The 24,158-nt window shown below is 27.2% G+C and overlaps 4 protein-coding genes across 8 annotated transcripts; 2 read left to right on the top strand and 2 right to left on the bottom strand.

The window, feature by feature from the left end:
- Positions 1 to 8,710, bottom strand: LOC112694213 (mediator of RNA polymerase II transcription subunit 23). Its single transcript, XM_025569623.1, has 21 exons — positions 8,426 to 8,710; positions 7,482 to 7,726; positions 7,071 to 7,203; positions 6,802 to 6,984; positions 6,445 to 6,732; positions 5,942 to 6,145; positions 5,784 to 5,870; positions 5,498 to 5,700; positions 4,919 to 5,436; positions 4,613 to 4,787; positions 4,229 to 4,559; positions 4,012 to 4,166; positions 2,831 to 3,011; positions 2,594 to 2,736; positions 2,103 to 2,229; positions 1,917 to 2,016; positions 1,519 to 1,806; positions 1,178 to 1,337; positions 744 to 1,028; positions 465 to 674; positions 1 to 383 (listed from the first exon to the last, which is right to left on the bottom strand). Exons 1-21 carry the CDS (start codon positions 8,483 to 8,485, stop codon positions 152 to 154), a joined length of 4,308 nt encoding a protein of 1,435 aa, XP_025425408.1. The 5' UTR covers positions 8,486 to 8,710; the 3' UTR covers positions 1 to 151.
- A 4,888-nt stretch (positions 8,711 to 13,598) lies between these two features.
- On the top strand, positions 13,599 to 17,517 carry LOC112694214 (S-adenosylmethionine mitochondrial carrier protein-like). 2 transcript variants are annotated; one of them, XM_025569626.1, is made up of 7 exons: positions 13,599 to 13,796; positions 14,261 to 14,421; positions 15,913 to 16,069; positions 16,132 to 16,238; positions 16,317 to 16,575; positions 16,676 to 16,805; positions 17,333 to 17,517. In XM_025569626.1, the coding sequence occupies exons 2-7, from the start codon at positions 14,338 to 14,340 to the stop codon at positions 17,448 to 17,450; spliced, it is 855 nt and encodes a 284-aa protein (XP_025425411.1). In that variant the 5' UTR covers positions 13,599 to 13,796; positions 14,261 to 14,337; the 3' UTR covers positions 17,451 to 17,517. The 2 variants fall into 2 exon arrangements, with proteins under 2 accessions (XP_025425411.1, XP_025425409.1); XM_025569624.1 differs by having other exon boundaries at positions 16,317 to 16,587.
- A 66-nt stretch (positions 17,518 to 17,583) lies between these two features.
- On the bottom strand, positions 17,584 to 20,161 carry LOC112694210 (coiled-coil domain-containing protein 130 homolog). 4 transcript variants are annotated; one of them, XM_025569621.1, is made up of 6 exons: positions 20,121 to 20,161; positions 18,868 to 19,100; positions 18,700 to 18,811; positions 18,366 to 18,630; positions 17,956 to 18,090; positions 17,584 to 17,842 (listed from the first exon to the last, which is right to left on the bottom strand). In XM_025569621.1, exons 2-6 carry the CDS (start codon positions 19,065 to 19,067, stop codon positions 17,637 to 17,639), a joined length of 918 nt encoding a protein of 305 aa, XP_025425406.1. In that variant the 5' UTR covers positions 19,068 to 19,100; positions 20,121 to 20,161; the 3' UTR covers positions 17,584 to 17,636. The 4 variants fall into 4 exon arrangements, with proteins under 4 accessions (XP_025425406.1, XP_025425403.1, XP_025425404.1 ...); XM_025569618.1 differs by having other exon boundaries at positions 17,585 to 17,842; positions 17,956 to 18,094; positions 18,370 to 18,630; XM_025569619.1 differs by having other exon boundaries at positions 17,585 to 17,842; positions 17,956 to 18,094; positions 18,370 to 18,630; positions 20,111 to 20,150.
- Positions 20,162 to 20,412: 251 nt separating this feature from the next.
- On the top strand, positions 20,413 to 21,659 carry LOC112694212 (DNA excision repair protein ERCC-1). The gene is made up of 4 exons (XM_025569622.1): positions 20,413 to 20,624; positions 20,710 to 20,867; positions 20,945 to 21,328; positions 21,390 to 21,659. The coding sequence occupies exons 1-4, from the start codon at positions 20,600 to 20,602 to the stop codon at positions 21,597 to 21,599; spliced, it is 777 nt and encodes a 258-aa protein (XP_025425407.1). The 5' UTR covers positions 20,413 to 20,599; the 3' UTR covers positions 21,600 to 21,659.
- Positions 21,660 to 24,158: the final 2,499 nt, after the last annotated feature.

Genomic DNA, 24,158 nt, shown 5'->3' with positions numbered 1-24,158 from the left:
AAAACTATTTTTAAACTTTTATCTATCCATGATGTAATAGAAAAATTGGTCTATTTTTATTGTTGAAATAAAATAACATTTTTAGAGTAAATCATTAAAATGTATGTAAAATTAATTCAATAAAGTTTTGATTTTATTTAATTTTAACCAATTATTGAGGTATAGTTGCCGTATTAATATTTTGAGGTGTTGCACTATCATTAGTGCCATTTGAGATCGGAACTACAGGATCAGCACTTGGTTGATTCATAGCTTCAACTTCAGCTAAACTTAGTTGTGTGATAAACCTTAGTTTTTTTTGTAAAGGTAATCTAAGACGAAAGACAATTCCTTCCACTTCAGACTTCATTAAATTTCCTACATACATGTATTTTATATGATACCTAAATTAAGTTTATTAAGGAAACATACATTTTAAATATTTAAATATTTTTTCTCCATGCTAAAAATGTAAAAAAGGATACAATAGATCACAGATAGGGTCCATGTAACGAAGAGTCTGAACATGCTTGTCCATTCTTTCTAATGCATTAAATAATTCGACAGTAATATCCAATATAGATGGTGATGGTTTGTCAAGATTATATCGTGATAAAAATGGTGCAACCAGATGACATAAAAATATAAATTGTTCTTCACTGTATACAGATGGCCCAAGTTTTTCTTTTGCAAACCTGTAAAAACATTAAAAGTTAACTTTGAAAGAATTTTAACAATAATTAAAAAATTATTAGATAACTTACAAAGGTATAGAAGCAATGTGTCCCACCCCAGCATGATGCCAAGTAGCATGAGCTAAGGCTAACATATATATAAATCGGTTATCCAGCATACATCCATGAGCAAGATCAAAATTAAATAGCTGAAAAGGAGTGTGAGCATACTGCCAATTAGTCAAACCAGGGCTTTGCATCATTTGCATGATTCGGTCTTGTAAAGTCACCCAAAATGGTTCTGGTAATGCAGACATTATAAGACCAATACTATTTATCCAACCATGTATTTCATGAGATGGAATCTCTGTATATCTATTATACAATTATAAGTTAATTCACAATTTTAATTTTATCATATACTAAAAGTACAATGAAACCTCTATTATGAACCCTTCAAGAATAGTGGACACTATAAAGTTCCACATGGGTTTCCTAATTAAAGATTTTATTGCAAAAAATACCTTTGCATCACAACGTCAAGTATAGAATTGGCCACTGAAGCTGGAGATAGTGGTAAGGCCATAAGTTCTGCACAAGTCATATAAAGAGCATAAACGGCAGGATTAGGAAATTCATTAAATCTCCAATCTATATTTGGAAATTTAACATTTCCATTCATGGCTTTAAGAAAATGGTAAAGGAAAATTTTAATTTTTATGACATTATTATTAAATAAATAAAAATTTAGATTAAAACTACCATTATTTATTTCACACTTTATTGTGAATTATGCACAATGATTAAGAAAACGTTTTTTTTACCATATGGAAATAATGTATGCAAGTTATAAATAAAAGGATACTGTCAGTAATTCTTTTAACCAGCATTACATAGTATTCAAGATCAGGTACCCATATGGGAGCTGCAGGAATAACTGACACATCTGTGCTGGTACCCATAGTGGTGTTATTTGTAGAAGATGGAGTCTGCATGTTGTACTTTTGATAAGGCTCAGATAATGTCCAATAGCCACGAGTTTCACATAATGATCCAAGGACTGCGTATACTAATTTCCGTTTTAATGATGGTCGTTCACGTAATTTCGATTCATAGTAATGTAATGTATTGTATAAATATGTAACTGGACGATCTATAAAGTAATTAGTAAATTAAATTCATGTAGAAACATATATACATAACTGTAAAAATAGTTATAGATATTATATAGTTAAAAAATAATTTTGTAAATCTACAACATACCATGGAACTTATACAAGCATCCTAAATGATCCAAAAGAGTTTCTAATGATTTAGTTACTGGTGGTAATTCAAGATATCTATGAATTACTATATCAAAAACCTGTTTAAAAATAAAATATTAACAAAATTATAGACTATTTGTTTAATATTAAGTAAAATTTTATGTTAAGACATTTTTTAAATTACCGGTAAAAATCTAAGGCACACATTTCCAAAATACACAGGCAAAGGTTGATAAGAAGCAGGATCTAAAATTCCTTCAGGAGCAAATTTTTCAGGATATTTTCTATGAAATGCTAAATGTTTTTCATGCCTATTCAATATTTATAAGAATTAAGTATTATGAGACGAGACAAGAATACATAGTACAAAGTAATCCATTTAAAGAGCTGTACATAATTTCTGTCAATTTTTTTTTTTTAAATTTGAGATAAAATTTAAAAATAAAAATAAAATTTCAACATGTTACATGATTTTTATAGTTGTTTTAAATTGCACATAGTTCATTTTTTTTTTATGTAAAAATATATATGAGCTTCTATTTAAGAAAAATATTTAATTATATTATAAAATTATCAATACAAAAACCGACAAAAAAAATTGTTTTTTTTTTCTTTGTAATTAAAAGATAGTCACAGAAGTTATAAGTATTTTAGATAAAAATAAATAAATAATACCAATTAGATTGTTTCCAATGTTCAGGAGAGTTTTCTTTAACAAACTCACACACTCGAGCTCTGAATTCAGCACCTTTGAATAAAAGTAGTTGAATTATAAAAAAACACACTTGAGCTTCACTGCCTTCTTGAGTACGAAGTGCCTATAATTGATATATATATATATATATATATTTTTAAATATTGTTGTAAATAAATTATTTGTAATTATTTTAAAGTAGTATTTATAAAACATACTAAACATAGTACAAGTCGATCAATTGTAACAATATTGTACTTCCAAATCATACTATTGATAGCATCGACACATTTGTTAACATGTTGGCCTTCTTCTGAAACAGCAAATTTGAACACCAAATAATCGCAAAACTTTCGAAGATGTGCTGATAAAGCTCGAGCACCAATTCGTTCTAATATTCTAAAAAATAATTTACATCATATTATAAATACATACAGTGAGTGACATTGTTATTTTTTTTGTAATAAATTGAGTTTGTAAAAAGTTATAAACCAAACACTTTTTTAAAACTTTACCAAGCATGTTAGAATAACAAGAATTGATAATAGATAATATAAAATAATTATTGAATAATAATTAAAGTTATAAATTTTATTTTATTACAATTTATTCAGATTTAAAATAAAATAAAAATGTAAGCAATCTTTTGTTTCTGTGGGATTTAAATATTTTTTATTTTACCACAAAGAATAATAACAACTTTATGTCTATAAGATTATTTATGTACAATTAAATATCTAAATAACTATATTTTTTTTTTATTTATCGAAACGACCGTCAGATGTCTTTGTTGAATATATTTTTTCACTTGGGAAAGGTAAAGTACTGTGTAGCACTTGTACCCCTTCTCCAAGTAGATAATTATCAGGTGTGTAGATTTCACTCCCATTGGAATTGGTCCTGTGAGGAGCAGTGTAGAACAACCAGAAAGGTTGAAAAGGAGAGAGATCATAGAATTAATTCTCCAGAATGATTTTTGCACTAAGTTGGATTTAAACTGATAACTATGTGTGTCGTAGCCAACTATGTGACCATTGCACCATACTACCCCTTGAAATTATAACAGTAGGCAAAACAATAGAAAATGTTTAGGATAAATAAAACTAAATTTCTTTATGGAAAAAGTAACTGAGATTATAGGGATCTTATAAAGCTTGTATGATTAACATAAAACAATATGGGAAGATAATTTATTGGAAATCAAAGACAATATATTTGCACTTGTGAATGATAATAGCAATATCTAAGAGATATTTCACAACTACATCTGAAGATCAGATGTTACAATACAATCTACTGAGAATGGTTTTGTTTTCATATGCTTAGAACACAATGTAATTTTTAAATAATTATGAAACATGTCATACTTAAAATGTATGAGAACTATGATTTTACTAACTTGTAAGCAATTGGATTGATTCTATCAGTCTCTATTATCATTTTCCATAAAAGACACAAGAATAACGGATGAGCTGTAGGTACAGAAAAATGAGCGATGATGTCATTTTCATTAGTCATTGATGCCCAATTTCGGTACTCTTCTTCTACTGCTTTCTAAAAATGAATTTAAAAAATTTAAAACAAAAATAATACAAATTAGGTAATAATTTACATACTTTTAATTGTTGTTTATTTTCTTTGGTTATGGGATTATGAACAAAAAAATCTGCAAGAGCAGGAGGAAAACATTGCAATGTGTGTAAAGCCCAAGTATGTGGTGTATTAGCCATAATGGTACTTAATAGTTCTTTGCACCAAGATCCCTCTTGTGTAGCTGATGTCCCTGTAATATGCATGGATCGAGCTAATGTTAAAACAAGAGCACGATTGAGTTCTTCGCACTCTGCTGATACCAAAGTTTTGGGTTCACTCAGAAATCGAGATAATTGTGGCTGCACTTCATTGCTTCCAAGGCCAGTAATCAATCTTAATGCAGTACTTTCCACACTAAATGTTTTATTGTATTAGAATATTTATTTAATAATCAAAGTATTTAGTACCATAAGTGAAGTTGAGTTTGATTTGTTTGCGGTACTGCAGCTAAACTGTGTAAATGAGAAAGAAGCTGAACTCTGTAATGTGGCTGAATATGATGCATTCTATAACTGAACATTTCTAACAGAGTATAAAGAATTCCCCAAGCATGAAATTTAAAAACAGTTGGTAATACTTGACCTGCAAAAATAATTTAATAATATATTATTTAAAATACACATAAACTTATTTTGGGACTTTTAAATATATATACATGAATATTTGTTATTCATTATTGTAATATATATTATGAATGCTAATAATTTACTAACTTATAAATCCTTTTATCCCCAATGATTCAATTTCTGTGTAAACTAAAAGTCTACTGTATGTTTCTGCAAGAGCAGGTGCAAGTGCTAAATTTGATTTAGATTGAGCCAACTTGAGTACATGTGTCACTATGCTATGAATCAAGCTCATTTTTGCATGAATTGTCAATGAATCTAAAACAGCCATACTCAGTGGTGTAGTAGGACCCATGGCATTAGAGGAGGAAGCATTTCCACTTATTGGACTTGTAGTGCCACCAGAACCTGGCACTGAGGCTACTGGAGAAGTTCCTCCAACTGCAGGTGTTATTACAGGGGACTGAGTGGATTGCTGTGGATTAGATGTTACCCCTGATATACCTCGATTACTACTACTGCCTAACACAGCTTCTACAAGAGCGGCCATTGGACGAGATAAACACTCATTATTTGTGGAGAATGCATTACACAATAATGGTACACGGTAATCTGTGCCCATGCATAAAGCACCATTTGATGGCTGCACCAACATCTGCAAATAACTGAAATTTTTTTTGATAATATAATAAAAATTTAATAAAACAATTTATTAGCATATCTTACTCATGGTGGGCTTTTAAAGCTAATGGTATAGGTCTATGAAATTTAATGTTGTCCATAAGAGCTTTACGTAATAAATGAATCCAAATGCAAGTAACAGCCATTTGATGAGTGCAAAGTGCAACACTGGTATCAGGCACGGGTAAAGGTTCCTTTTCAGGATACAATAAGTCATACAGTTTCAAAACTGGTAAAATATTTTCTAACTAAAATACATGAAATAATTTACTAAAGTATATTTTATTAAAAATATTGGGTATATTTTTAAAATAAAATATTTAAAACTCACTGAATTACGTTGAATACTGCCAGAAATATATTGCAAAAGTACCCACATTAAGCGATCTCTTGATCTGTGTAAATCTTTTTTCAATAACTAAAAAAATTATTTAAAATACAAGTTAAAAATAAATTTTTAAGACAAATGGTAAAATAACATAGATATACTTTTTCATGAAGAGCATTAACAATATTTGGGAAAACAGCAAATTGAAATAGAATAAAATAAATTAATTGACTTGAAATATGTAACCAAAGCCAATGATTTTCTTCTGGGTCTGCACCTTCTGCCATTTCTTTATCACATTTTTCCATTGATCTAATAATTAACTCCACTAATTGTTCTTCTAATACAATACATCTTTGTTTATTCTGAAAAATAATTCAATTATTTCAAATATAAAATGTTCATAAGAAAATATAAAAAGTTTAAATTGAAAATAGTTTTTGAATGTCTTAATAGGATACCAAATAATTTTAATTAAAAAATTGTAAATAGCAAGTAATATGCTATAATTTAAAATAGTTATTTAAAAGAATCTCATTTGAATATTGTGATTAAATATATACTAATTACTATAATGCACAATAAAATGATCTTGTTCATTTGTATAGTATAATCTTCTAAAAATAAAACTAGAAAATAACAAATACATTTTAAAATTTCTCACCATTTTTTGTAGGCCAAGCATTGAGCACACCATATCCCTAGAATAAGGTTGTTCTAAGACATATCTTAATAATTTAGTCTGAGGTTGCAATATTTGTTTAGGGTATGGTATGTTCCCTTTTAATGTAAATTTTAATGTACATGGATCCAATTTCCATGGAGTGATTAAGTGATCGCCATAACCAGAATGTTCTACAACAGGTAGCATTGAAGAATGGCCAATCATTGATGTCATTTGTGCAGCCCCTCGAAAACTCTCTACAAAATTTGACACCAAACAACCAAGTTTCTACAAATAAAAATGAAGTGTTACATACACGCGAAATATGCCAAAAATGAGATTATAATTTATATTTACCCAATGTGGCCATCCTCTGTTTTCAGTATATACTCTGAGAATTTCATTAATTACAAAATAACCAGGAAGAAGACAAGATTCTCTATCAAATATGTAGCGAATGACTTCTTCGAGTGCAAGAAACTGAGGTAATATAGAAGCAGGTAATGCTTTTGGCATTGCTACCACTTTCTCCAAACATCCCTGAAATGTATAAATAATATGTAATAAATAATAGAGTTCATGATAGTTTTCAATATTATGTTTTACATTTATTGTTTTATTTTTACCTTCATTATTTCTCTAACTCCTTTATAGTCAACTGTTGATAATATGCTTTTAATTATATGAAAACACTCAATCCAAAATTCGGAATTTGTATGTACAAGATATTCAGAATTAATTATACATTCACACATCAGTCTATAAATAAGAAAAATACATATCGGTGATTTTAAATATTGTACTACTTTTTTTAATAAATTATGTATTTAAAAGTTAACAAAAATAGAATATGAATGAATCAAAAATATAGTTTTAATAAAACCAAAACACATTTGTGTTATAGTTGATTTTACATACATTTCAGTAAACACTACTACAGGAGCTTGATTTTAAAAATATTTTTATACACAACATTGACTATAGTTACTTTAGTTTAATATTTAACATATAATTTAAATAATTTTAATTTTATTTACCTTGAAGATACACCATGTTTTTGAACCAACTTTTCAAGCATTTTGAGAAAAACTTTTTGACGAACACATACTGTTTGAGTTGAAGCAACTTTTAATATAATTTTTATACTGGCACTTAATTGTTCATCATTTAATCCAGTTACTATATTGGTAAGCATTACAAATAATTTTTCGATCTGTTCACAGTTCTTTAAAGATTCTTTTTCAATATAGCCATTAAATGCTTCAACTAATTCATCAACTTTCTAAAATGATAAACGTAATATTTTAAATATATTTAAAAAAATTTAGTTTTTAGAAAAAATATATTTTCAACTCGGTGTACTTTTCAAAACTATCAGATATTTCAAATATTTCAAATAAAATAAACAATAATTTGTGCACCTATAAGTTACAATAAATAGACAACTCTGGAAGTAGAGCTGTTATCATTATAATGCATTTAACACCTATTTTTTAGTATTCCAAAATATAATTAAATTTCACTGTTTTAACAACAACGTTAGTTACTATATAGTATGTGAACATAGTATGAGTAAGCATGAGTACTCAACTGTGATAATTCTTAATTGTAATTTATTTATACAATTATTTTAATCAATCAAATACAATCAACATTTTTTTATGCACATTTAAGTGTAAATTATAGCTTTACAAATGATCGGTAACAAATCTGAGTCAGAGTAAAATATCAGTTATATAAAAAGAAATAATAATATTTAATGAACGGTGGCATAATACTGTTGAGTCCACAACTAATAAATTATTTAAGTTCTTCGTTTTTGTGATCATAACTAAACTACAATCAACACAAATCAATATAAATTGTGTGTGTGTCATTTTAAATATTTAACACACAATTTTTTTTTCATACCTACAGACAATTCAACGTTGTATTATTTTAACAGTTATTTAATATTACAAGAACCAGATAAATTGTTTACCGCTATTTCGTTGAGTATTTGATTAAGGCCGTTTTCGGCCGTAGCGTTGTTAGCAGACATACTGTTGGTTTTAGCCGGTTTTTCGGTCAAAGAAAGCTAATCGTGTTGTTACGGCATTATGAATGATGGCGTGAATCCAATGGAATTTAAAACAATTGGTAACAATGTGTAATTCGCAGCGATTCAATATTTTTAGTTTTGTTTACGAATTTTGCTAAAACACTATTGAGTATTTACTGTTGGCTATTATACCACTTGTACACAAACTATATTGTCAGAGCATAGATAACAATTTTTCATTATCTATTTTAACTTCGAGTCGGGTTTTGTTGTTGTTGATAATGTAAGATCGCAAAGAATAAAGATAAGGAACTTTTGCGGCGCCCATTTTTTAAAAACGTCAAGAATAAAATCATAGGAGTAATACATAATACATATTCAGTGTCATCGTCAGCGACAGAGCCGGCCCAAATAAAATTAGTGCATTAGGCAAAATCAGATTTTGCCGCCTCTAAAAAAAAATTGAGCTCTTATTTTAACTTAGCCCCTCCTCCTATTTTTTATGTGACGTATCTACATAAAAAAAGTTTAATTTTTTTATTTTATGTATAAAATTATATGTAAAAAGTCTTAAAAATGATTTCTACAACTATTATTCAAAACCCATCACCATCGCGGATATCAGAAATCGCGGAAGTGATTATGTGGTTATTTATATTTTTGGAATAATTGAAAACGCCCAGCGTAGACCGTAATATAAAATAAGTGACGTAGCAACCAAACATTATACCCGGTGTGAAACTTCAAAATGCGCCCTCATGTATTTTTTATTTAAAAATATTGTACTTGTTAGATATTATTTTCAATGATTGCTATAATTAATATAAAGGATGTTAAAGATTTTGTAAACAAAATATACGATATTGACCGTTGTAATTTTTAACATTAAATGCCAGATTTTCATTTTCGCGCTCTCCCAAGAATTGCGCCCGAATCGTAGGCACCTCTCGCCACCCCTTTACTACGTCCCTGTATAAAGTAATATAATTACTTTAGACAATATTATTTTATTATATACATAGGTAAGTGGTTTTCACTAATGAATCAATTTAAATATTTTTCTTATATAACACCGATAGAACTAAAAAAAATTTACGAGTCAATTTTGAAAATTCCGCCCCTACTAAAGTGCCGCTTTAATTAGGTACCTAGCTCGCTTATACCTTGAGCCGGCCCTGTAAACATAAAATATTAATATTGATATAACTAGTTTATTATATATAAATCAAATGTTACCTAAGTCTTGAAGTACAGTAGTCCAATTTTATTGAACTTATAAAGGAAATCATAAAAAAGTTCAAAAGTTAATTTTTTCTATTTGAATTAATTACTTACTCAGTATTTTAGAATTGAACTACCTATTTAAAAACCTTGCTTTTCAGTCAATTAGGAAAGAATATGTTAATTTATGTTAAAATCATGACTTAGGTTTATAAATATATACTAATTTATTAATATTTTTTTGTTAAATCACATTTAAGAAAAAAAAAGGTACATAGGCTTTGAATTCATTTATTTAAGGTAAACATGCATTTGGAAAAAAAATTATTTCAATCAAATGAATATAGTCGTATGGATCTAAACCATAATAAATTTGGAGACCCTATAATTAGAATTGCACTGGTTCATGGAAAACTTGTAAGCGTCACTGAATACATGTAATAATGATTTACCTACATATACAAATATAAAATATATAAATAGTAATGATGGATACACGAATAGCTAATAATGTAAGTAACATATATAACTACGTCGCCTTGGTCAAAAAGATTTATTGACGGGAAAAAATAATACCTCCATCACGTGTTTCTCTTTTCACTCATGGCCTGGAAATAATGGACAATGATCATTCAACCGTTATTTTGTTATTGTGAACATGTAGCCTTTATGGACGTTTTTAAAGCAAATGGCCGCTGTCGCTTCCGGTTAATAGAGACCAGTGTCGCATATAGGGGGAGCTAGTGGACCACAGCCCCCTGGCTGGGCTAATTTGGCTCAAAATTTTTTTAATTGTTCGTAATTGCCAGGAGAAGGTTTTTACGAAAAAAATTTTTGGAAAAGTGCTATTGTTTAATACATCGTAGTTTAATTTAATAATTTTTGACCAGGTCGATAACTGCGCAATTGAAAATGAATTATTAAATCAAATTATTAAAAAACTATTAAAAACTATTTAAAAACTATTAATTTTATTTTTGATATTAAATGACGGGTGTTGCATAAATATTAAACAAGATCCCGCAACAAGTGCCAAAACAAACAAGAATGTTAATTCGAAGGATTATTATGCATATCGATTGATGATAGGTTAAGACATTCTACGATATCGTGAGCTTTGTCAACAATTCATGATCGACATGTATGAAGGTAGAGAGCGAACGATTTCAATACTTGCGATTCAATCAAAAAAAGCTGCGTGCGGAAGATTTTCAAAACAATTATTGGATATCGTTGATAGAAAAGTTACTACAGATGAAACAGGATACATACTATTATTGACCGATTTCTGCACAATTATTGATTCACATGATGCTCTCATTGACCAAATATTTCCCAATGTACACAAACAATACACATAGGTATCATGAGTGGCTTGCAGAAAGAACAATTTTAGCAGCAAAAAATGTGGACGTCTATGAATTGAATCTCAAGGTACAATATTTGTTACCAGGAGACTTGGTGTAATACAAATCTGCTGATACAGTTTGCAATGTTATTGAAGCTGTAAATTATCCAACAGAGTTTTTAAACTCATTGGATTTACCAGGCAAGCTACCACACAATTTACAACTGAAGGTTGGATCTCCGGTTATTTTGCTTCGTAATTTGAACCCACCACAGTTATGCAACGGCACGCGATTAGTCATTAAAAAATTAATGAAAAATGTTATCGAAGCCATCATTTTAAATTGAAAATTCCGAGGTGAAAATATATTATTACTACGAATCCCTATTTACCCACAGATGTGCCAATACAATTTAAGCGCCTTCAATTTCCAATTAGATTGGCATTTGCAATGACTATCAATAAGTCTCAAGACCAAACGATGTCTGTGGCTTAGATTTGAGCACATCATGTTTTTCACACGGACAATTATACGTGGTGTGCTCTCGAACCATCCAGTTTGTTTGTGTTGGCGAAAAATGGAATAACAAAAAATATTGTACACTCTGTTGCACTAAGGGATTGATATTGTTTTTTACTAATATTGTTATAATTAGTGATATATATATAATTTTAAAGGATCAATTTTAATAAATTATTAAAAAAAATAAATTTTTGATGTTTTTTAATTTTTATATTCCGTAATATATAATAACAGATCATATAACTCCAAGGTTATGAATATAGTTAGAGTATCTGCAATGTCTCATAGAATCTTTAAAAAATTATTTATTTTAGGAAATTTTGGCCATGAAGTACATAAATACAGTGCTCGACTTGAGGGGGGACGCAGGGGTACGGAGTACCCCAACTAATTTTCAGAAATTTTAGCGTCCTCCTACTATTATTACGCTATAATAAAAACGCTCAGCCAGTTTTGGGGACGTTCTTTTTTTAAAGTAAATAGAATCCCCCTTCTTTAATTTTTCCAAGTCAAGTACTGCATAAATATATATATAATATATAATAATGTACAGGGCCATCCAAAGGTTTTTCGGGGCCTGGGACAAATTAATTTGGGAGCCCTTCAGCGACCTTAATAATAAGATATGATTAACAAAATACTCAATGAGAATAAAAAAATTCTTGCAAACGTATTTTTCCAAACCTTAACCAATCAAGCTTATTTAAATACATGTGCTGCATTACACACTTAATTTTCAATAAATTCTAAACAACGCATCACCGTATACTAAAAAGTACAATTTATTCCTAAATAGTTATGTTTATTCAAGGAAAATATGAACTTGAATGTTTTGGATTAAATAAATAGATAAGGTAAATTAAGAAAATTAAAAAAAAATATTTTATTAGTTTATTATTGTATATAAAATATTAAAATGTATAGCAGAAAACTTATTTTTTTGCTTTTTTTTCAGCAAAGCTATCTATAACATCATCGTAATCTAAAGTCTTTGCTAACTTGTGTTCAATGGAGAGAAGAATTAAATGATTTAGGTGGTTCTCTTCTGTAATTGAATGTAAATAACTTTTTATTAATTTCAGTTTACTGAAAAATGTTTCTCCCGTTGACACAAACGTGGGAATGATAGAAAGTATTCGAAGACAAATACATATTTGAGGTAGTATATTTTGAAGTCCTTTCTTATATATTTGATTAATAGAAATTGATGCAATTTCGCTATCATTAAAAATAATTGTTGATACTTTGTGTATTTTGCAATAAATGCGTAGTTCCTCTGTTAACACACTAGCACACACGTTATTAGATTATAAACTTGAAATTATTTCAGCTTGAGCTTTCAAAAATTCATCACATGGTTCTTCTGGTGGGCTGATAATTGAAGAAAATGTGTTTGATATTTTCTTCATACTTGCTTGAATACCATAAATATCAGATAAATGCCTATCTAATGCTGTTATAAACACTTCAACTTTAAATTGTCTTGGCTGGGCAATGTATACTGTATAGTACACACATGACAAAATGTGTCAATTATTTTGTAATTGTATTACAATATAATGTAATATCAATAATAGAATTGTATATTATTATGTGGATGACACAAAGAAAATAATTTTCGTTTCAACAGTGGTAGCCGGTCGATGACAGCTCGTCATTATTAATTATTATACATCAAAACTTTAAGGGGGCCCCATAAAAAAAATATTCCGGGGGCCTGGGGCACAATGTACCCGTTGCTCCCCCTTCTGAACGGCCCTGATAATGTATATACAATATACATATATAAGTATAACAAAAATGTATTGAAGATTTTGTTTACAGTATTAATATTTCAGTAATTAATAACAGTATTAATGTAAAAAGAATCACCCCAGAAAAAATTAAAAAAACAACCACTGTTGATTATAAAACGGTGTAAGACCACAGAATAGATGAATAATTATATATTTCATCTATTATGTGGTAAGACCGTGCTATCAGTTCATTAAATATTATCAGTAACGAGTCCATAGTCTGAACATTGATAAACGGAATGAAAACGCCGGCTAAATCATTAAGGGTTCCCACCCGTCCTACATAGTTTGTCGATTTGGAATAAAATTCAAAAATAATTGTCGTAATTATTTAAGCAATAATTATTGGACCTTCATTAATAAATATTTGATGCTTCCGAAATTAAGTATGCCTATTCGATAAGACGTCCAACAGACTTACTAGTGAGTGAGCGTTTTCTATTGACTTTTTTTTTATAAGTATAAATTTTATGATATCGTTAATGTGTTTGACCTTTTTCCACTTTACTCCCTCGGTCTGATATATTTCATTTTATTGCTCATTTCTTATTTGTTTTAATTTACTATTATTATATACTTAGATTGTTGTCATGGAAATATAATAAATATCAAAATGTATTAACCTGATTTTGTTTTAGTGGTACTTAATATTGTAACTACAAAATGTCCCAATACTATTTTAATAAAATAAATAGATACTGTGTGTTTTTGATAGTTATGTCTATCAGTTAAAATCAAATATAAGTTCACCATTTTGATTATGTAACAATAGTTTTAATTATAAAATCACTATTATTTTTTTTACTTAAAAGTACTGATATTGTTAAACATCCAATAAATTTAAAAAAACATAAAAATTATTCCATTTTTATTTATTTTATATTTAGATATTTATTATATGGAGTTGGTCAACAGCTTACAAATATCCATATAATAATATTCCTTATTCATCTATATATTTACAATGGACGGAAGTGAATTGGATAAAATTAACGCATTCAATTCTATTCCAATTAATGGATCTAGACATTATTCAACTTCATTGATTGTAAGCTTGCATTTACTATATCCTATAAAAACTTATTATTGATGTTTTGATTATTTCATAGTGATCACATTATAGTTCAGATGATCTTAATAATTGATAGGTCATTTTGATAATTATAAACTTTAGATTTTTAAGTTTTTTTTTTTATTACAATAGTTGTGTTAATCTTAATTTATTAGCTTACACATATTGTATTAATTGTATGTAGTACCTTCATTGGTTCTGATTGTTGATTGGAATTCTAGAATACTGTTTAATTGCTTGGTAAGCTATGGTTCTAGTTGGTAAAATGACTACAATAACAAATTAATATTATTTTATTGTTTATTCATTATTCATTATAATACTATTGACAGATACTGAATAACATATTTATTGGTAAGATAAATTAAGTTAAGTTTTGTCAATTCAAAACTCTATAACTAAAAATATGCATTAGTCCAATTTATATGTATAAATTTAGTACTAGGATTTTCAACTTCAACTTTCAGGAATTTTTTATATTTAATAAAAAATGTGGAGATTTATAGACATAAAATGCATATTATTTAAAACATTAATTGTCAACTTAATTTCATATAATTTTTAGTATCTGTTTAAAATAAAGACTTAATAATTTAAAATTTAATTTAGATTGCCCAGATAACTTAGAATTAACACACCTCTATACTTCATTCAACTTAAGAGTACATTAGTTTGTGCATGAATGACTAATCATTGTCTGTTGCCCAAGTGCATAATTAATTATTGATCAACAGTAATAAATTCAGGTCGATTCTTATTGCAGTTATAAATCCTCAATTTATATACTATCAGCTCTGTTATCATTAGTATGCGTGGTTCCAACGAGTTACGTTCGCCATCTGGTGTACTCTTAAATCTAATAAAGTATAGTATTAATACAATCAATAATGTAGGTAAAGTCATACAAATTATATGTTGAAAATAATGAATTGATGTAATAAAATTATAAATATTTAATAAATTAGAATTTGTCAAAAATGTGTTAAAATTTAATCATTTATGACTCAAACTGTACGACTGTATTACTTTTAATAAGTATAGAATTGTATTGTAATTAATAAGTTTTAACTGTATTCAACTTAATTAATTATTGTACTTTTTATTACTAAAAGTACATGATATATTTTTGTTGATTTAAAAATTTAATTTTAGGTTTTTGGTTTTTGCTGATATTGCTATTTTGGATTTTTAATCCATAAAAAAACAAGTTTAAGTGTATAATTAAAATATAAGTTAGACATTTTATCCTTATCAGGTATAGTAAATTTAACATTTATCCTAAGGTAGCAGAAAATGTTGAAAACGTTTTTTAATAAAATTATCCTATACTATCCAAGCATTATAATAAGAAAATGTAATATATTTATTACTAAATTATATTAATATTATCGTTTATAATTTATTTAAAAGTTTGAAATTTTTTTCTACTTTAATAAATAATTGATAGATAATGTTTATGTATTATAGGCTGGGGCTGTAGCTGGAACTGTTGTTGATGTTGCATTGTTTCCATTAGATACATTAAAAACTAGATTACAAAGTCAGTTTGGATTTCTTGAGTCTGGTGGTTTTAGAGGTATTTATAAAGGACTGACTCCGACCATTATTGGGGCTCCTTTTACAGGTATATACTATGTTATTACCTTGTTATTGTTATAATTTAAAATCAAAACTGATATATTTTAGCCGGATTATTTTTTGGCACTTATGATGGTTTTAAAAATTTGTTCCCTAATGTATCAAGCAATACTGCTCCAGTAGTACACATATGTGCTGGAATCATGGGTGAAGTGGTATATTATTATCTTGATTATTTTATAATTTATACAAATATTAAATATTAGTTTGTACATATATTATTTATTATAAAGGTCTGTTGTACTACAAAAGTCCCTGTTGAGATTGTAAAGCAAAGACGTCAAGCTTCACCAAATCAAGAGTCAATTGTAAGAATCATGAAAAATGCATATGCGAATGAAGGCTTTTTTGGATTTTATCGTGGATTTTGGACAACAGTCATGCGTGATATTCCATTTTCTATGTTGCAACTTCCAATATGGGAATATTTAAAGAAAGAGTATAAGATCTTCACTGGAAGACCTCTTACTACATTAGAAGTTGCTTTATGTGGTTCTGTATCTGGTAGTTAATATTTAACAGTTATATACTATACAAATTTTTTAATGAATAGACTAATAAAATTTAAAACTAATGTAAACACATTTTTTAGGAGGCATAGCTGCTGTAATTACTACACCCATAGATGTAACAAAAACTCAAATTATGTTAGCCAATAGTGCTGTGGATCAAAATTTGTCAACAGTTTTTATAAAAATATATAAAAAAAAAGGAATTAGTGGGTAAAGAATAAAATGTATTTATTACATTTATGCATAAAATCTAGTTGTAATTAGAGCTTTTGTGATTTTAAAACATGAGTAGTCAGGAATGTGTATCTACAAATAATAATTTTTTTTCTTCCTTCTCTGTAAATATAGGTCCTAATTTGGTACTTTTGTTCAGGATAGTATTTTTATTAAATATATTACTAAGTTAAATTTAAACCAAATTTAAATTTGGTTATTATAATGGATTATACTTTGTTTTAAACAGAAAAAATTTAACAGTTAATTGTATTAATAGTTTATCTGAAATTCTGTAACTCATATTGTTGACACCAAATTTTTGTAAAAAAGAAATCATATTCTGAATCTACATCTCAAATTTCCTTTTTATTCTTTCAATAACCTATTATGAGTAATGTATACATTCTTTAATTTGCACATATTCTGAAATTGTAGGATTTATAATAATTATTGTAAAAACAGTAATATTACAGAGTTCTGTTAGTTATTTTACACTTATGTTTTAATTTGGAAAATTTCAGATTGTTTGCTGGTTTTCTTCCAAGAGTTGTATTTATAATGCTGGGTGGAGCCTTATTTTTTGGTGCTTACGAAAAAACATGTAGAATAATCGAAGAGAAGCAAACATTTGTAACTTGAATATTTTCAATAGTAAATAATTTATTTTGTGATTGCCTTATGACTTAAAGTATATTTATTATGTATTATTCTGTACAATAATATTTTATATTTATTTCATTGTTACCAATAACTATTTTAGTAATCAAAATTATATAAAACTTAACTTTTGAATTGTAATATTTTGTTTTTAGTTTTTATGTAAATTTAATCTGATGATGATTCATAATCAGCAGAAACAAGTGAAGATATTGAATTACTAGGGTTAGAAGTACTAATTGGTACTGCTTGGGTTTTAGTTGTGGTGGTGGATTGAATAATACCCAAATTAAGGCATTTTTTTGGTTTATTTGGGTCTAGCTTTGGAATTTTCCGTAGTCCGTGTATAAATTTTTTTTGTCTAGTTTTTGTACCTGAAAAAAAAGAATTTCATACATTTCATTTGATCTTCAAAAAACAGAAATTATATAACAGAAATATTATATATTATTGATTTTAATTGAATAAAAACAATATAAATGCTTACTATCAGAGGTTTGATAGCTTAATAGCTTAGCAATTTTTGCATCTTCATCATTTTCATCCACCAATGGAATACTTAATGATAGTCTTTCTTTTAATTCATTGTCATGTTTTTCTTTTACTGCTAATTTCTGTTTTTTTGCCTAGAAAAAATAATGGATTAATCAATGAGGTTTAGTATAAAAAGATAAAAATTATGTTTTACCGATTTCTTAATTTTAATAGTTTGCATAGGTTATGTTATGTTAAAATCAATTAAAATTCATATAGGTATGAACTAAATTAAAACTTTAATCAATATTGATTCCACGTAAATAATTAACTGTATTCTATAAATAGGTTACATTTTTAAAATTTAAAACTTAGTAATGAAGAAAAAATATTCTTTTAATTTGTATTTTTTTAATATGAATCTTGCTCTTAGTTGTTGTCTTAGTAATGAATTAGCAGCAAAATCATCATTCCATTTAGCATCTTGTACATCATGAAGCTTAACTAGTATTGGTGCCGCTTTCTTGGCCTTGTCTAAATCTTCAGTACCATGTTCAAGTTTAAACATGGCATCATCAAACAATCGTTTACTAGTATCTTTATCTTCTGGAACAATTTGTTCATTTTCAAAAGGATCCCATCGATTTTCTTGTCGGCGAGCACCACTGACAATTACATAATCTAAATTCTAATATATTACACCATTAAAAAATACATCAAAACTAATACTAACTACATAATATTATTTTATTATTACCCCAGGATCAGTCTTAATTTCAAAGTGATTATTACAAAGATGACATTTCATTCGGAATTGATAAACTGGAGTTGAATAGTACATCCCAATTTTTTTTTTTTCTGCATTATACCTGATAATTTGATTTTGATTAAATAATTATACTGTTGAAATTTATGTTTATATTACCGAACGCCCATTCCAATATGATTGTTGCATCCATCACACCATATATTATATGGCATTTCAAAACGAATTATTAAAATACCCATATGGAGCTTTCGAGCACGTTCTCTTAAAGCATGAGTTCCTTGGAATTTATTTAACCCTCCTACAGCAGGATTGTAATCTGGTGGGTAGTATTTATTTTGTCCTTTACGTTCACCCATCTTATTAGTAAATAGTATTCAAATTTATCTTTCCTGTAAAACAAATTAAAATGCACATTCAATATATAAATATTATTAAAGAATATATTACAAAGAATTTTCTTTTAATTTATAATATAAAAATTATTTTAAGTAAGAACTAAATTATTTTTAACGCTAATTAAAAATTAAAAAAAAAAATTTAAATATTTAAAATTTGTATAGTTTAATATATAAGCTTAATCCAAAAATATCAATACTTTTGAAAATGGATTTTTTAACTATAACTATAGTACATTATTATTATATTTAAGAAAACATTTTTAAAAGAAAACCTTGAAATTAGACTAATTAAAAACCTATATTTTATTTACAAGTTTGGTCACAATAGTGAATTTTTTTTAGAAAATAATAATTTAAAATATTTTATACTACCTATATATTAAGTTCAAAGAGTAATTAAATAATAACAATTTTAATCAGGTAGCTGATATCAATATGTTTACATTTAGAATTTAATTATTACAAACACAATATATAGTTTGTAATATATCAATATATACATATATTTGTAGTGAATCAATTTGAAATTTAATTATTTTATCAGTTATTAAATATTAGTTCCCATAATTGACACAAGTTCCAAAGATAACCAACTTTATGAAAGCATTGAGAATCAAATAGTTTGGGCACATGATGAGAAAGTTAGACTTATAGTAACTAAAAGCAGTAGTCAAATGGAAACCCACAGGAAAAAGACCAAGAGGGTTAAGAAGCTATGGATAGATGGAATAAAGTAGGTCATTGTGTGAGACTTTGTTTTATATCTTAGTAATAGACTAATTTAATAGTTATGATAAACATGTTGGAATAATATATTTTTAATAAAACAGTCAATATAAAATTATATAATCAAAAAATATGATTTTATACTGTAGATCAGCATTTATCAACCTGTAGTATACAAGATGATCTCAAGGGTATGCAAAATTAAAAAGGTCGAGAAAAACTCCTGTAGACTGTATTAAAGGAGAGTGTTTGAATAAAATGTTGTAAATACGTACAAATGTATACCTATTATTTAATTTTATTTAAGTATAGCCCGTTCAAAAATAAAAAGAAAAAACACTTTGCAAAAATTAAAAACCAATCAATAATAAAATAATTTTATTAACAAATTAATTAATTTAATTAACTTTATGAAAAATAATAATTCAAAGTTTTTAGTATTTAACAATTCTGAATTACTATCAACATTATCATTATATCTTTCACTTACGGTCTTATCGCAGATTACATAAAATAAATATAATCTGTGGTCTTATCATCAAAAACATACGATTATCAACCATCTTAGGTTGGAATTATAATAATTTAAACAGAAATCTGAGTACAAAATACGTATGAAGTATTTTTAGGTATTTTTTAATTTGTTTCTAAGTACTTCTTTATTTTAATATCTTACACAATTTAAACTGTATTTTGATTATTATATTTGGTAAAAGTATTTTCTTCAAGTATAATTGTAAACAAAGGTAGAATATTGATAAAATATGAATAATCCAGGTTCATTTGCTGGTAAATTAATTATTGTTTTGAAGTATTGTAATATGCTTTTATATAAAATGTATTATTCATCAAAAAAATATGCTTGTTATGATAGATGAGTTTTGTAAAGTTAAAGCATCAGAACATTATGAATCAATCAATTCAGTTGGGCAGAACAATTTAGAGACAATCTATCAACCCAGTACAAGTGGTGTTAAACAATCTCCTGTAAAAGCTGCATCTTTTACCGGTGTATTAGTTAATAATAGACAAGTATATAAATATTTTACAACTTAAAAGGTATTGTTACCCAAGTAAATGGTTGTAAATTAGTTTTTGTTGGTTTTTAGAAAGGGAACCCTTTACTCAAATCAATTGTAAATGTACCATGGGAATATTCAGATGATATTATACCTGATTATGTAATGGGACGTACAACCTGTGCATTATATTTGTCCCTGCGGTATCACATGCTAAAACCTGACTACATTTATAATCGAGTGAAATCCTTAGGAAAACTGTATGAATTACGTGTATTGTTACTTCAAGTTGATGTCAAAGAACCACATACAGCTCTTGCAAAACTAACTAGAATGTGTTTGGTAGCTGATCTTACTTTAATGTTGGCTTGGACTTTTGAAGAGGCAGGCAAGCTTATTGAAACTTATAAAATATTTGAGAACAAACCACCAGATCTTATAATGGAAAAAATAGAAGGAGATGACTATTCCAGAGTAAGTTTAATTTATATTTTTCTCATAAAATAATATTTTTTTACCTATTTTATAATTATAGTTGGTCAATGCTCTTACAACTATTCGTGCTGTTAACAAAACTGATGCAGCTTTGTTGCTGTCTACATTTGGTTCATTAGAAAAAATATGTGAAGCTTCTCAAACAGCATTGGCATTGTGTCCAGGGTTTGCTCAGCATAAAGCAACACAATTATATAATACTCTACATAAACCTTTTTTAAAACAAAAGAAAAAAGAGAAAGACTCTTAATATCTTATTGGCATTATTCAAAAAAAATTTTTTTCAAATGGGGTCTTTAAATTAATTGATTTCCATAACTTTTTTATTTAAATTTAAAAAATATTAAATATAATTTTTTATATTCTGTTTGTTTTTGACTGATTTTTTTAAATAATCTTTTATTATATAAACTTATTTATCATTTTCTTTATTCTAATATCTAATCTTTCTTTTTATCAAATTTATTTATCTTTCCATTCTTCATCTGTCACGACCAATTACCATCCAATTGTTGAAACTTGAAAAAAAAACAGCTTGACAATAAAGTTTAAGGTTAATTTATGAAAATGTATATTACTTGAATAATATAAAATATTTTTTAACTTTTCTAAATTGTTTACCGGAAAAGTTATTAAATTAAAAATTCTTAGAAATCAGTTAAGTTAAGCCTATCTAGGTTTATCACGTATACCACTATTGCAGACCCGCACCTGCTTTCTATCCAGCCACAACCCGGACGACGACAATGCCGATCAGACAAACCTCTACCTATCTCGTTAAATAAATAGAAAAAAATCTCCAGACTGCTTTTCTGGGTTAAACTCACTTAATATTTTAAAAAATCCATAAAAATACCCTAGCTGTTTTTTTTGAGTTAAACCCACTCATTATTTTGAAAACAAAAACCCTTAAAACCAGGGTTTCTTTTCTGGATAAATAGAAATTCAATCTTTTTTTTAGCCTAATATAAAAATATGTGTTCATTTTCAGAAAAATTTACCATTTAGATATTATTTATTTTTTTATTTAAGATATTAAACTGAATTGAAAAAAAGCAATAATTATTTTTTTAATTAGGTAGATACAATTAAAATTATCTAATGGAAAAAATTACACACCAACGGTCAATAGAAATGTTAAGAATCTTTTATTTTTAATAAGGTATTAGCTTTGATTAAATATATATTTAATCAATGGTATTGGGTAACTTTTCTGTATATACTAAAAGTATAATCCAAAAAAAAATTAACAATTACTAATTCATGGAAAAAATGTTTTCAATTTATTCGGAAAAATTATTTAAAAAAAAAAAACTGATAAAACCACACATTATTTTATAATAAACCCACCGGGTTTCGGAGTTTTATTTATAAAGTCCGGGTTTTTGCCAACCCTAGTTGTGAACCACCATCACGAATACTACTACACTCCATTACGAGACTCCGTCCCAAAGGATTCAGAGAAAATTTTAAATAAATGTATTTAATCTAGTTAATATAATTGGGCTACAAACCAACAACTTTTATGTGCTCATTGTTCACAATCTAAGATAAAAGGTGATTTAGAATCTATCAGTGATGTAAATAGATAAAAAGAAAGCCCATGGCTCAATATTTGAAAAAAAAAATGGAGTTCCAATAATAATGTTACTTGTTTGTAATTAAACCAGGTATAATAAAATAATTATTTAAGTAAAAATAAATACTCTAATATATAAAACTCATAAATAAATATTTTCAATTGTGTTCTTATGTAATGCAATAATTACGAAAAGTTAATACATTTTTGAAGCCCCCTTGTAACCTATGGACCACGGCATTCACCTACTTTGCCTAGGGTTATCATACGTCCCGGAAAACCGGGATTGTCACCGGTTTTAGACTTCGTGTCCCGAAAAATGTTTACGGGACGTCCATATGTCCCAGCTTAGACATCTAGAGGAAATATAGTATTGTTTGATTTTTAATTTCGACCAGTTAATCTTAAAGTACATTTTTAATCGTAATAGATTACAATATATAATAAAAACATAGGTAATTTGTAATTTACACATATAATACATTTTATTTTACGAAAAGATTTTTAAATATTATATTGCCGGCTATTAATGGTCCTCTTCAGTGACGTATACGTGACTTTTGTATGGGGGTGGGGGGTGATCATTTGCAAACAAATCATTATTTTTTTTACGTTTCTAATGACCTCACACAAAGAACATTATTTTATAACATTTTAAAAAGGCCTAGGGGCATCTGACCACCACATCATCCCTTTGTATACCTACACCAATAGTCCTCTCAATATATTAAAAGTTATAAAAAAGTATAATATTCAATAATTTTTGTCCCGGTTTCGTCTCATAAATTTATGGCAACCCTAACTTTGTCCATACATTTTTATATTACTGTACTCAATAGGTACTCATATTATAACACCAAAAAATAATAAATTATCTTAAAACCAAAATTAAAGGCATTTTTTTGTAAAATGAAGTTAGGTTTTAATAAATTTATTAGGTATTCAAAAATTTAAATTTTGCTGCTATTGCTCAATACTATATCAATAATTTTTAATAAATAATTGATAAGCTATTTCACATTTTAAATATTAGACTAATAGTATCATATATATAATTGAATAATTATTAGAATTAAAAGTTGAATGTTTTTAAAATTAATATTTTAACATTTAATTAGTATATTAGCATAACATTAATTGTTGCACAATCAATAGGGTTGAAACATATTCATATTTTTTCCTCAAATGCCAGCACTGTGAATGTTCAAAATGTGTGAAAAGACTATGAAA

This window comes from Sipha flava, unplaced genomic scaffold (genome assembly GCF_003268045.1).
Source record: "Sipha flava isolate LNK unplaced genomic scaffold, YSA_version1 125_pilon_pilon, whole genome shotgun sequence".
Lineage (NCBI taxonomy): Eukaryota > Metazoa > Arthropoda > Insecta > Hemiptera > Aphididae > Sipha > Sipha flava.
Note: the sequence above shows the minus strand (reverse complement) of the source record. Positions and strands in the feature narration are given on the sequence as shown.

Coding starts and splice junctions, on each gene's coding strand:
- LOC112694210 (XM_025569621.1), bottom strand. CDS start 19,067: ATGGGTGAACGTAAAGGACAAAATAAATACTACCCACCAGATTACAAT. Junction 18,812..18,867: donor CATATTGGAATGGGCGTTCG/GTAATATAAACA, acceptor TCAAATTATCAG/GTATAATGCAGAAAAAAAAA. Junction 18,631..18,699: donor AAATTAAGACTGATCCTGGG/GTAATAATAAAA, acceptor GTAATATATTAG/AATTTAGATTATGTAATTGT.
- LOC112694212 (XM_025569622.1), top strand. CDS start 20,600: ATGAATAATCCAGGTTCATTTGCTG. Junction 20,625..20,709: donor TAATCCAGGTTCATTTGCTG/GTAAATTAATTA, acceptor TTGTTATGATAG/ATGAGTTTTGTAAAGTTAAA. Junction 21,329..21,389: donor AAGGAGATGACTATTCCAGA/GTAAGTTTAATT, acceptor TTATAATTATAG/TTGGTCAATGCTCTTACAAC.
- LOC112694213 (XM_025569623.1), bottom strand. CDS start 8,485: ATGTCTGCTAACAACGCTACGGCCGAAAACGGCCTTAATCAAATACTC. Junction 6,733..6,801: donor ACAGAGGATGGCCACATTGG/GTAAATATAAAT, acceptor TTTTATTTGTAG/AAACTTGGTTGTTTGGTGTC. Junction 4,167..4,228: donor AAAATAAACAACAATTAAAA/GTATGTAAATTA, acceptor ATTCATTTTTAG/AAAGCAGTAGAAGAAGAGTA.
- LOC112694214 (XM_025569624.1), top strand. CDS start 14,338: ATGGACGGAAGTGAATTGGATAAAATTAACGCATTCAATTCTATTCCA. Junction 16,239..16,316: donor CTGGAATCATGGGTGAAGTG/GTATATTATTAT, acceptor TTTATTATAAAG/GTCTGTTGTACTACAAAAGT. Junction 16,588..16,675: donor TTTATGTGGTTCTGTATCTG/GTAGTTAATATT, acceptor CACATTTTTTAG/GAGGCATAGCTGCTGTAATT.